At 46.4% G+C, this 12,589-nt stretch overlaps 1 protein-coding gene across 2 annotated transcripts in view; it reads right to left on the bottom strand.

Moving 5' to 3' along the window:
- The window catches only part of Wipi2 (WD repeat domain, phosphoinositide interacting 2), a 31,428-nt gene that overhangs the window by 15,849 nt on the left and 2,990 nt on the right, over positions 1-12,589 (bottom strand). For both annotated transcript variants that reach the window (XM_005367998.3, XM_005367995.3), the window contains exon 2: positions 9,433-9,515. In XM_005367998.3, coding sequence (XP_005368055.1) covers positions 9,433-9,515 — 83 coding nt within the window. The remainder of the gene's footprint in view (positions 1-9,432; positions 9,516-12,589) is intronic.

Here is a 12,589-nt window from a genome sequence, read left to right as displayed (position 1 = left end):
AGCAGAAAAAAATAACGACATCTTGAATTTTGCAGGAAAATGGATAGAGTTAGAAAACATTTTGTGTGAGATAACCCAGACAAAGAAAGACAATTATCACATGTACTCACTCATAGGTGGTTTTTAAACATAAAGCAAAGAAAGCCAGCCTAAAAACCACAATACCAGAGAACTTAGACAACAATGAGAACTCTAAGAGAGACTTACATAGATATAATCTACATGGGAAGTACAAAGTAGAAAAAGACAAGATCTCCTGAGTAAATTGGGAGCATGGGGACCTTGGGGAAGGATTGTAGGGGGAAGGGGAGAGGAAGGGAGGGGAGCAGAGAAAAATGTAGAGCCCAATAAATATCAATAAAAAAATACAAAAAAGAAAAGAGAGTAAAATAGTCAGGCAGGATGATGCATACATTTAATCCCAGCACTCAAGAGGCAGAGGCAGGCAGATCTCTGTGAATTAGAGGCCAGTCTGGTCTACAGAGTTTCAAGACAGGCAGGGCTACACAGACACAGAGAAACTCTGGTTCAAAAAAACCAAAAAGGAGCAACCAAACTCCCCAGTCCCTGAAACCAGGATTAGAAGCCAAGAGACGGGGAGGAGGGGGTGGGTTAAATCACACCCTTATTCTAGCATAGGTACAGGCAGTGCAGAGGCAAGCGGATCTCTGAATTACAGGCCAGCCAGAGTGGGGGGGGGACATCTAGGAGGAAGATTTCTCGGCTAGGGGCTAGGCATGCAGGTACTTATCTTTAATCTCAGCACTTGGGAGGTAAAGGCAGGTAGACCTCTGTGAATTTAAGGCCAGCCTGGTCTACAGAAGTCCAGGAGAGCCAGCACTAAAGAAACCCTGTTTCAACAACAACAAAAAGAAAAAAAAAGAAAGATCTCTAACACCATTTTCAACAATGGAAATCACTGCACACCCCTGAGACAGAGTCCACCTGGATCCAAGTCTGTTAGATTGTGGATGTTTTCCCTGCAGAGGGACTAGCCATACCTTATATTTACTTAGTCCAATACCTTCTCTAAGATGCTGAACTAGTGATTAGCCTCACAATAGGGTGGGACATAGGATCAACTTCCCAAATTATTGCCTTATATCATTAATTTGCTAAACAAACAAAACCAAAACAGAAACACCCCCTGTTGGGCTACCTTGGCTAAGGGTGGGGGTCAGTGTTTATCTGTTGGCCCCACCTTTCTAACACCAGGAAGTTACCTACCAGCTTTATTCACCAGTGGCCAAGGCCAAGTTCCTCAGTCATCTGACTCCCTTATCTATTCTATGAGCGGGAACACCACCGCTAGCACACCAATGTGCACAACAGAGCTATTCACAACAGTAAAGAAATGCAAACAGCCCACGCAGGTGCATGAAAGAGAGGATGCCTGCAGGACAGGTGGAGAGTCTGCTACAATGCTACAAAGGAAGGCCCGATAAATGGGGGAGCAGGGAAGAGCTGTAAAAACATTCCACACGATCAGAGAACCAGCCACACTCAGTTGCATTTATCTGCAAAGCCCAGACAGCAAATCTATAGATGCAGAAAGGAGATGAGTGGCTGAGCTGGGCTGGGCAGAGAGGGAATGGGGAGTGACTGCTAATGGACTTGGGCTTTAAGAGATGATAAAAACATTTGAATATTCCACGGTAGTAGGCTACTCAACTTAGGAAATGTACTAGGAGTTACCCAACTTTAAACTTGAAGCAGAAAAGTACAGAAACTATATCCCAAAGAGCTTGTTTTTGTTGTATTAAATCACACTAAAACCCACCTTAGGTAGCCTAGTGCAGCTAACTTTGACTGGTACACTAAGACCTGAAGCAAGAAGTTACTGATACAAGCGGTAGGGGACCTCTCATTACAAACCATGCCACCTAGGGAAAAACGGGCCATGGACACAAGACAGAACCCAAGTAGGCATTCCTCCAGGTCTTTCCAGTCTTCCAACTCCAGGCAATGGGCGTCAGTGTGTGTGTGTGGGAAGTCTCTCTAAAAATACTGAAGACTGTTATGTTAGGCAGTGGTGGTGCATGCCTTCAATCCCAGAAAGAGGAGGATCTCTGAGTTCAAGGCTTCAGGCTTCAAAGCTACAGAGAAACCCTGTCTCTGTCTCTGTCTCTCTCTCTCTCTCTCACACACACACACACACAAACAAAACAAAAAATAAACCAAACAAACAAAAAAACCCCAAAAAACCAAAAACAAACCACTGAAGACATCAAACAACTGCTAGATTTTCTGGGGCAACTTTCTATCTGTATCTTTTATCTGACTTCCACCAGGAAAAGGGGTGGACCCTCTGCAAATGGCAGGGGAACCTGCCCCCCAGTCTCTGACTGACCAAGAAAAGCTACTATGTAGACATGTGCATGTGTATGAGTGTGGGCAGGCCAAACAAAAGATTGTTGAGAGATATCTTTTTCTGCTGGCCTCCCACTGAACCTGGTGTTCTTAGGGTGGCAAGACTAGCTGGCCAGGATCCACCTGCCTGTCCTCCTTTCCCTAGCACCAGAGTAACAGGCACTGCCATACCTGCCTTTACAAGGGTGCTGGGGGTCTGAACATGCCTATGTAGCAGGTACTTTACCTGTTGGGCCCTCTCCCAGCCCATTGCTTGGTGCTGACAGAACCAGCACACCGGCACTCACGAGTCTTGCACACACTTGGTATGGCCCTGTCCTTTCGATCGAGGACAGCTCAGCCTTGCTGAGAAGCAGTGGTTAAGCAGGCTGGCCAAGGAGACCCACGGTGGCACACCAAAGCCAGAGTGCACCCAAGCAGATGCACAGAAAACTATGAATACAAAGCTGGGTGATGGTGGCGCACGCCTTTAATCCCAGCACTCGGGAGGCAGAGGCAGGCGGATCTCTGTGAGTTCGAGACCAGCCTGGTCTACAAGAGCTAGTTCCAGGACAGGCTCCAAAACCACAGAGAAACCCTGTCTTGAAAAAACCAAAAAAAAAAAAAAAACCAAAAAAAAAACTTCAGTGAGCTCAAGTGGCAATGGCCCAGTTTCTAGGTGGCCTCAGGCACAATGCTGCCTACTTTCTTCCTTGAGGTTGGCTTTCTAGAAGCCTTGAAGTCTACCTGAAGAGAGGAATTATGTGGGCTAAGTGTTTTGCATCTGTGACACAGTGGATAGTTGGCAACGATGGTGGCCCTCAATGGGAAGAACAGGACATTGAAGAACTGATGGGGCATATGTCCATACAGACCTGTCTGTGCATGGGGCTCGCCCAGAGATGCCAGCCAAGAGCTGCTCCCCTAGCAGACCGAGGGAGAGAAGTGACTCCATTACTGTAAAATCTCATGGCCATCATTGGGAAAAGCATCCTTTCTCAGACCTGAGGACATAGACTATGGTCCATAAGGTATTCTGTCTAGGGAAGGCTCCCACAGCCACCAAGGTTCCAGACACCGCTGAGCTACAGATGGGCTCACTTCCTGGACTTTCAGAAGTGCACATTTTGTGAGGGAGCTGTCCCCACTCACATGCTTCTGCCCCATGAGGCATCTGGAGAAGCTCACTTCTACACTTTGACATTTTACAAAGATCTTTTATGTATTTGACTTAATAGTGGACACTGCTGTTATAGTGTTGCTGTTGCCCTGGGTTCTACCCACACATCTGCATCAAAACCAGAGCAGTGGTGCCTGACTTTAAATGCCAAGACTTGGGAGACAGACACCAAGATCAGATGTTCAAGGTCAACCCAACAAGGTGAGTTAGAGGCCAGCCTGGTTTACCCTCAGGGGTGAGGGGGGAAGAGACTGAGTTTGAAATAATGGAGCACAGGTATGGTAGCATACATCAGTAATCCTAGCATCCAGGAATCTAAAGCTGGAGGCTCAGGAATTCCAAGCCAGTCTGGGCTACCTAATAAGACCCTGTCTCAAATATGAAAATAAGCGAAAAGTCTGAAGTTACAACAGCACTGTCAGTAAAGATCCAACAATGCTGCTGGGCAAAGTTTTTACTTTTTGTTTGCTTTAAAGAAACAAGCAGTGGTTGGTCTTGTTCCCCTTGTTCCCAAGAACCCGCCTTGGCTCATTCTTTTGATAAACAGCAGGGGCTGATTGCAAAGATTTGATTTTATGATGGACCACTAGGATTCACAAGTGTACAAGACCTTGAATTGAAGCCGTAAAGAAGTAAGATTCTTCCCTACTTGCAGAAGAGTACTAGATAACCTTGACACCCACTCAGAGGGAAACAGGTTTTCCCAGGAGTCATCTCCTCTGTGAGAGATGTGCAGGGACAGAAGCCCCCAGCAGTGTCTGGGTGGAAGAGTAACTAAATGGAGCTGGCCATATGGCTCAGCAGGTAAAGGTGCTTGCTGCACCTGGAGACCAGAGTTCAAGCTTCACAGCTTCACAGATCACACGAAGGTGGAAGGCCTGAACAGACACCAAGACACTCTTCTGACCTGCCACACCTGCCCAGGCATACACATGCTTGAGCACACAGCCATAAAAAACACAAACTAGAAAGCATGAACTGGAATGTTCTTTCCTGCTTCAGCATCTATTTTTAAGAATCAAAGTTCACCAAGGGGACACACAAGCTGGCACCTTCCACACTTAGGAGATATTATCAAGACATCACACTCTGTTCCCACCAAAAGCCAGTCAGGAAGTTGCGGCCGAGGCCGATGAGGACGTAGTACTGACAGTCCTCCTCTACAGTCTCCACACAGCCGCTGACAGTGACGCCACAATCGGACAGTGCAGGCAAGGCACTCTGCACTAGAGACTTGATCACAGCGTCAGCCATCGGTAAGACCAAGGGATCCTTTCCCTGAGGAGGATGCCCGACATCAGTAACCACTGGGTGTCATCTGCTTTAGTCACCATCTCTGAGGCAGAGGACACTGGGGGACCATGAGGAGGTGAACATGAGGACAGACAAGGCAGCAGGACACAGGGAAGGAACCCTGGTGCCACTCTCTCCTAGAGGGTGATCACTTTTGAGACAATAACAACCAAGGTGACACTGAAGCCAGACACACTGCATCCTGGAGTCAACAGCACCTTCAAGATGACACTGAGCAGGAATGGAGCCCTCTACTCTCCTAGTGGGCAGGACTCTGGAATTCTAAGAAAGAAGCTTCAGTGTCCCCTCACCTTAGGCCAGGGCGGGCGCCACTAATTGTTCACTAGAGTTCCCAGCCTCATGCTTGTCACTTCTAGGCACCTGTCACTCCTCTTCAGCAACCAGAATAGTCTTAAAGTCTGAACGTCACTTCAAGGTAGAGAATAGGCAATTTAGGGCCAATCTTGACTTCATGGTAAGTTTGAGGCCACCCTGAACTACCTGAGACTGGTTTTAAACAAACAAGTAGGCAAAATCTGAGGGTAAGGGATAAAAATGATTAACACTGAGCTGTAACTTCAGGAGAGTTGAGGCTAGCCAATCTCAAAAAACAAAAGCAAAGCTGGGTTTAGTGGACACACCTTTAATCCAGGCACTAGGAGGCAGAGGCAGGAAGATCTGTGAGTTTGAGGCCAGTTTGATCAACAGAGTTCTCGGACAGTCAGTTCTAGGACACAGATTCTGTCTAAAAACAGACCAACCCTATGGCAAAACCAAAAAGGCATTCAACACCACAACCCAAAGGAAACATAAACTAAAGGCATGGGACAATACCACACTATCAGAAGAGTTGAGCAAGGGGAAAGGTGTGCAGTGCAATCAAGCATGAGGAACTTCTCACATTGCTGTTGAATGAGGGCGAGACACCGAGGGAGTGTGGCCATCTCAGGTCTGCTTTGTTGCTGCAGATGGAATCCAATTTGGGCTCAAATTCACTCTCTAGCTGAGCATGAGCTTGTACTCCTGATCACTCTGCCCCACCCCCTAAGCCTCAGGATCACAGGTACACCCACTCCACCTATATTAAATTAGTTAAAGAAAAAAACAACCCCTACACATGAAGTTGCCAAAAAACAACTGTACTCTGGGGCACTCACCTCCAAGAAATGAAAATTCACACCTGCACAGAAAGCCACCCATGGATGCGCACAGCTGCTTTACTTGTCATGGTCCAGATCTAGACTATCACTGTGTCTTTCCATGAGCTCACAGTTAAACTGTGAACTACTACTCAATCAACAACAACAACAAAAGCATGTTGTCACACTTGAGTTAACTTCCTAGGGTATTGTACTGACCGAAAAGCCAATCACCAGGCTTTGGGTATGGCTCAGTGGGTAAAGCATTTGTCTCCAGTGTGAGGACCTCAGTTTGACTCCCCAGAATCTACGCAAAAGTATTGCTCTGCTGAGGACCTGGGTTAGATTCCCAGCACTCACTGCACAGCTCAGAACCAGCAGTAACTTCGGTCCTGGGGATCAGATGCCCTGCCCTCATAAGCTTGCAGGCCAAACAAAACAAAAGAAAAACTGTTACAGGGGCAACACCCAGCTCTCCATTTTTCAGCTGTGGTCACTGCTCCCACCCTCTTGCCTGTGGTGTCTGTGCAGCTAGCAGTCATGCCCCTGGATCTCCTAAAGGGACCGAAATAAATTTGTTCTTCCTATTCAGTTGGGTTTCAGGAAGCTCACTGTAGTGACCACAGAAACAACCTGATACAACTTTCAAACCCGACATGCCCAGCACTCAGGAAGACTCAAAAACTAGAAGATCAGTGGCTGCCAGCATCAGACAGTGGGCAGGAGGAAGCAAGAAGACAGGGTTATAAACATGAAGGGGTTCTGTTTTTTTATTAGTTAATTGTTATTTTGCCTTTTTCTAGACAGGGTCTCACTCTGCACCTAGGCTGATAGAAAACAACCCTCCCAAACCTTGGGATTACAGACAGGCCACTGGGCCTGACTTCACCCTCAGGAGCTTCCCAGGGCAGTGGATTTCAACTTGTGGGTCGAGACCATTTCACAGGGGTCATCACAGACCATAGGGACACTCTGATATTTACATCGTGATTCACAATAATAGCAAAATTATAACTATGAAGTAGCAATGAAAACAGCTGGGATCACCACAGGATGAGGGCAATACTAAAGGGCTTCAGCATTAGGAAGGTTGAGGACCACTGCTCTGGGGCAGGATGGTGGGAGATACAGGACTCTCCTCAGGGCTCAGACATCACAGAATTAAACACGTAAGCAGATACACGCAAAACTGGGGACGTGTGAAAGACTGAGGAGTGATGCCCTGGCCACAGTCTCTGACAGAGGGGCTGCATCTTAGGAATTCAGGTTGCATGTCAATTTAAAGTATTTCCCCTTAACAAGTGTGTGTGTGTGTGTGTGTGTAGGGGGGTGTTGTCCTGCAAGAAACTTACAGGTAAAGGCGTCTTTTGCCAAGCCTTGGTCCCAATCCCTGGGACCTACATGGCATAGAGAACCAATGCCCGCAGGTTGTGCCCGACACTGTACACAACATTTGTTTGTTTTTTCTTTTTTGAGACATGGTTTCACCATGCTATGTAGCCTTGGCTGACCTTAAACACAGGTATCTGACTGCCTCAGCCTCCTGAGTGCTGGGTTTAAAGGCATGAGCCACCACACATGGCCACAATTTTTTTTAAGGCAGTAAAAAATATTTTTAAATGTGTATTGTGTATATCTGCCCTCAGAAAACAGAAAGAGCTGTTAGAGACCTTGGAGCTGAGTCACAGGCAAACGTAAGCCTCCTGGTATAAGCACTGGGAACCAAAACCAGGCCCTTTGCAGGAACAGTAATTTCTTAAAAATTACTGAGCCACACCTTACTAGACCTGGATGGAGGTTGGTGGTCCTTGGACTTCCCACAGGGCAGGGAACCCTGATTGCTCTTTGAGCTGAAGAGGGAGGGGAACTTGATTGGGGGAGGGGGAGGGAAATGGGAGGCGGTGGCGGGGAAGAGACAGAAATCTTTAATAAATAAATAAATTTTAAAAAAATTACTGAGCCAGCCGGGCGGTAATGGTGCACGCCTTTAAACCCAGCACTCGGGAGGCAGAGGCAGGTGGATCTCTGTGAGTTCGAGGCTAGCCTGGTCTACAAGAGCTAGTTCCAGGACAGGAACCAAAAGGATAGGGAGAAACCCTATCTCGGAAAAAAAAAAAATTACTGACCCACCTTTTCAGTGGGGCCTTCCTCCACCTTTTTAAATATAGTTTTTTTTTCACAGTGGGTGAAAGTGCCTACTGGCACACCTAAGTTTGACCTGGGACCCAAATAGTGGAAAGAGAAAATAGACTCTTGTAAGTTGTTCCCTGATCTCCAGACTTGTGCGGTAATACATGTGTGCATTTAAGGTCATACACACTAAATAAATAAAATATAATGAAAACCTGTCTTTAGTAGTGTATAGAGGCTGGGGACATAGCCAGTGGTAAAGCAGCAAGGAAGAGGATTTGCGTTCAGATCCCCAGACATTTTACTGATGTAAAAACCTGTAATTACAGTATGCAGGTGGGGCAGAGACAGGAGGGTGCTTGGAACTCACTGATCAGTCAATCCAGCCCTGCTGGCTGGCTCCAAGTTCAGTGACAGAGTCTGCCTCAAAAACAAACAAAAAAATGCAAAGGATGAAAAAAAAAAAACTCACAAAACAAAAAAAACAAAAAACAGTGTAGCCAGGCAGTAGTGGTACAAAACTTTAATCCCAGCACTCAGGAGGTGGATCTGAGTTTGAGGCCAGCCTGGTCTACAGAGCAAGTTCCAGGATAGCACAGCTATCTTGAAAAACAAAGTATCTGAAAAAGACAACTTCTCACCTCTGACCTTTACACCCACACAAACAAACCACTCATACATACAAATTATTATTTTTTAAAATGTACTTACTTTTATGTGTATGAGTGTTCTACCTGTACTTGCATGTCTGTGTACCACGTATGTGCCTAGTGTCTGCGATGTCAGAAAAGGGCGTCAGATTCCCTGGACTTGCAGATGGCTGTGAACTACCTACCATGTGGGTTCCAGCAAGTGCTGTGGAGCACTGACTGAGCTGTCTTCAGCCTCAGTGATGTGCTCTGCAGTCATCAACTTCCAATCCTGACCACACACAGCAGCCAGGCAGGACTTCTGTTTGTCAGAAGACTCAGCTTGGGGCCTTCCAAATGACAACAAAAGAAAACCTATGGGGGCGGAACAGCTCCTAGAACCCCTTTATGATAGTAACCTCAGGTAAAGGGTAGTAAGGAGGGAGATGGTGAAGAACAGGGTAGATTGTGTACGGTAAGACACCAGATCCTAAAAGCTGGGAAGCCCTAAATAAATGTACATTATATGCAAATATGCAGAGACCTAGGAGGACACCCAGAGGTCAGTCCTGAGGTAGGTAGGGTGGAAGAGGACTGGCCCAAGGCTATGTGGATTTGAACCGCCCAGTGCTGGGAGGAGAGGACTGCATTCCAATTCCAGTTCAACAAGTCTACTTTGTTCAACAAAAGGGAAAATAAAGCAAGCACTTACTGCATTCATAGATCTGTTCCAGCTTATCCACAGAAGAAAGGGAGAAAAACTTATACCCGGACTTACTACCAACCGCGAGGGACCTGCAAAAAAGCCAAATCACAAGTAAGAGCTAAGGCATGGAGACAGCAGTCATGCATAAACCAGTACCCACCTTACCTCCCAGTAAACCGGGTTTCTACCAGAAATCACCAGCGTGTTCCGAGCTATCTCACAGGTCTGGATCAGATACGTGGCAGAGGATGCTACAGGCCAGAGGGTTGTCAAGCATAAGGCAGGGCCATGATAGTTAACAAGGTACTGGGACCTGACACAATATGGTTAGTTGGCCCTCCCCTCCCACCTTGTTAGAGACCGGGCTCTCATCACAGCTGCACACACCAGGCTAGATGGCCTCCGATGGTCCAGGAATCCTTGGTTGCTCCCTACCCAACCTTAGGAAGACCGGACACACAGCTGGCTTGATGTGTGCTCTTCAGAGCTGAACTCCCCCTCATTTTAACAGCACGTGCTATCTCCCCAGCCCAATGGTCACACATCCCACATACACGTGTAGGAGGGTATCCGGCTATAGACTTTAAGTATATTTAGGTTTGTCTGTTATCCCTCAATAAAAGCCTGGGGAAAGATGAAAAGTAGTAAAAAATAAACGAACAAAACTCAGAGCTCTAAGTTTGAGACCTCAGCTGTCAGCCAGTGACTGCAGACACACAACTGTTTTGGCGCTCACGGGCCTTCAAGTTCAGTAAGTTGCACAGCGTTCTCCACCCTTAAACCCAGGCTTGGTATCCATCCTCATTTCGGGGCTGCCTCCAGCACCCACTGCACTGTGCTGAGAGGTAGGGTGGGAATGATTCCCACTAAGGGAACTACTTAGACCCTGGGAGGGGAAGACTATCTTTGTTCTTTTCGATGGCTTATATTTGACAGGCCATGTTCACCAACTCCCAGCCTTGGCTAAAAGGCTTGGAGCACAGTGTCTTGGTGACACCAAATGAAGGGGCTTCTGATCAGAAAATTCCATCTCCAGAATGCAACTGACCAAGGCAGCAAGAGCAAGCAGCACATCCAGGCTTCGCCGATGCAAAGGAGGATGGGGGAAAGGAGGGGCTGAGGAGACACAGATCAGACACTGGGGCTATTCCTAATCTAAGCGCCTGGGCAGAGCGGAGGACTTTCAGCCAATTTGTATTGTACCGCAGGACAACACTTGGGGCTACTTTAACAACCAGCTCATCTACTGAACACTTGATGTTCCCAGCCCTCCCAGAGAAGTGGACACACTCCTGGAAGCTGGGGGTGGTAGATAACATTTGCCTATAATTCCAGCATCTGGGAGGCAGAGGCTGAAAGATCAAAAAAAGTTCAGGTCCTCCTTGGCTATAGACCAAAGGCAGCCTAGGCTGCATGAGGCCCTGCATCAAATCACCAAACTGGGGGGAGGAGGGAGGATGAGAAAGGCTCTATGAGCAGTGCTGAAATCTCAGCAGTATGAGCTTGTCTTATAGCATAAAGGACCACAAACTTTCTCCACTAGGTGTTTGTCTTAATACTTCACTATACTAAGTTCTTTGAACCAAGTAATCAGGTCTAGGTATCTGTACACACTGTGAGCAGTAAAAGGTAGCCAAGGTGGTACACACTTTTAATCCCAGCACTCAGAGTCCAGTCTGATCTACACGGCAGATGCCAGGCCAGCCATGTCTTAAATTTAGAAATAAATAAATAAATAAAAGAGAAACAAAACCGTTTTCCAGAAAGGTTAAAAATAAAATCTCAGCAGCTAAGAACGTCTGGAAAATTGGTGTTCAAGAAAATATCTTCTAGACAAACAAGAAAATTTTAATCTCTCTTACTTCAACTAATTCTGAATTTAAAATACAAACCACCCTGGCACTTGGGAGGAAGAAGCAGGAATATCAGCAGTTCAGAACTAGCCTGGGCTTTGGTGAGTCCCTGCCTTACAGTAAAAAATGAAAATACCCGGGGGCTGGAGAGATGGCTCAGAGGTTAAGAGCGCTAATTGCTCTTCCAGAGGTCCTGAGTTCAATTCCCAGCAACCACATGGTGGCTCACAACCATCTATGATGAGATCTGGTGCCCTCTTCTGGCATACAAACATACATGGAAGGAATGTGGTATATATAATAAATAAATCTTTGAAAAAAAAAATGGAAATACCCAAAATACCAAGGACAAAAAGAAAAAAAAAAATCATTCTTAAATTATGTATTTTCCTGTATGTTTTAAAGATGTGTATTTATAGGAGTACATCTACGTGAATGCCTGCCACACGTGTGGGGCAGCTGCAGTGATGTTAACAGGCAGCTCTGAGCAGTGGTTGCTCACGGTCCTCTGGAAGAAGAACAAGGGCTCCTAACTACTGAGCCACGTTTCCAGACCCTCAAAGAAATGTTTCTGTGTTCTTAAGACAAAAGGACACATTCTTATCTCATTTGTTTGAAATGGAATCTAAGATATTATGGCTGGCCTGGGACTTTTAATCCTCCTGCCTCAGTCTTCCTATGTGCTGGGATAGACATGAACATGTCTGCTTTGGCAAATTCTTTTGGGTTCAGGGTTTTGTGTCTCCCCCATCAGATGGCCTGATCATGTGAAATACATACATACTTACATATATATACATAGATACATATATATGAATTCTATGTGAATGATATATGCCTGAATGTATGTATGTAAACTACATGTGTACAGGAACTCTGGGAGCCAGAAGAGGGTACTGGATCTCCTGGAACTAGAGTAACAAACAGGTGGTTGAGACTCAGCATGTGGGTGCTAGGAACCAAAAATCTGGGTCCTCTGCAAGAGCACTAGGTGCTTTTAATTGCTTGAGCCATCTTTCCAGGCCCCTGACCAAAATAATTCAAAGGTATTTTCTGGAGCTGTTAGCATGTGTGAGGCCTGGGTTCAGGGGAAAGTGGATCACTGTGAGTTTGAGGAAGGTCTGGTCTACAAAGCGAGTTCCAGGACAGCCAGAGCTAAACAGTGAAACCCGTCTTGGAAATAAAAAGTTGGGTGGTGGTGATACGTGACCTTTAATCCCAGCACTCAGGAGGAAGAGCAGGCAGATCTTTGAGAGTTCAAGGCCAGCTAGGTCTACAAGAGCTAGTTCCAGGAGCTAGCTCCAAAGCTA

This window comes from Microtus ochrogaster, unplaced genomic scaffold (assembly GCF_000317375.1).
Source record: "Microtus ochrogaster isolate Prairie Vole_2 unplaced genomic scaffold, MicOch1.0 UNK27, whole genome shotgun sequence".
Classification (NCBI taxonomy): Eukaryota; Metazoa; Chordata; class Mammalia; order Rodentia; family Cricetidae; genus Microtus; species Microtus ochrogaster.
The sequence above is the reverse complement of the archived record's forward strand: the minus strand, read 5'-3'. Positions and strand labels throughout refer to the sequence as shown.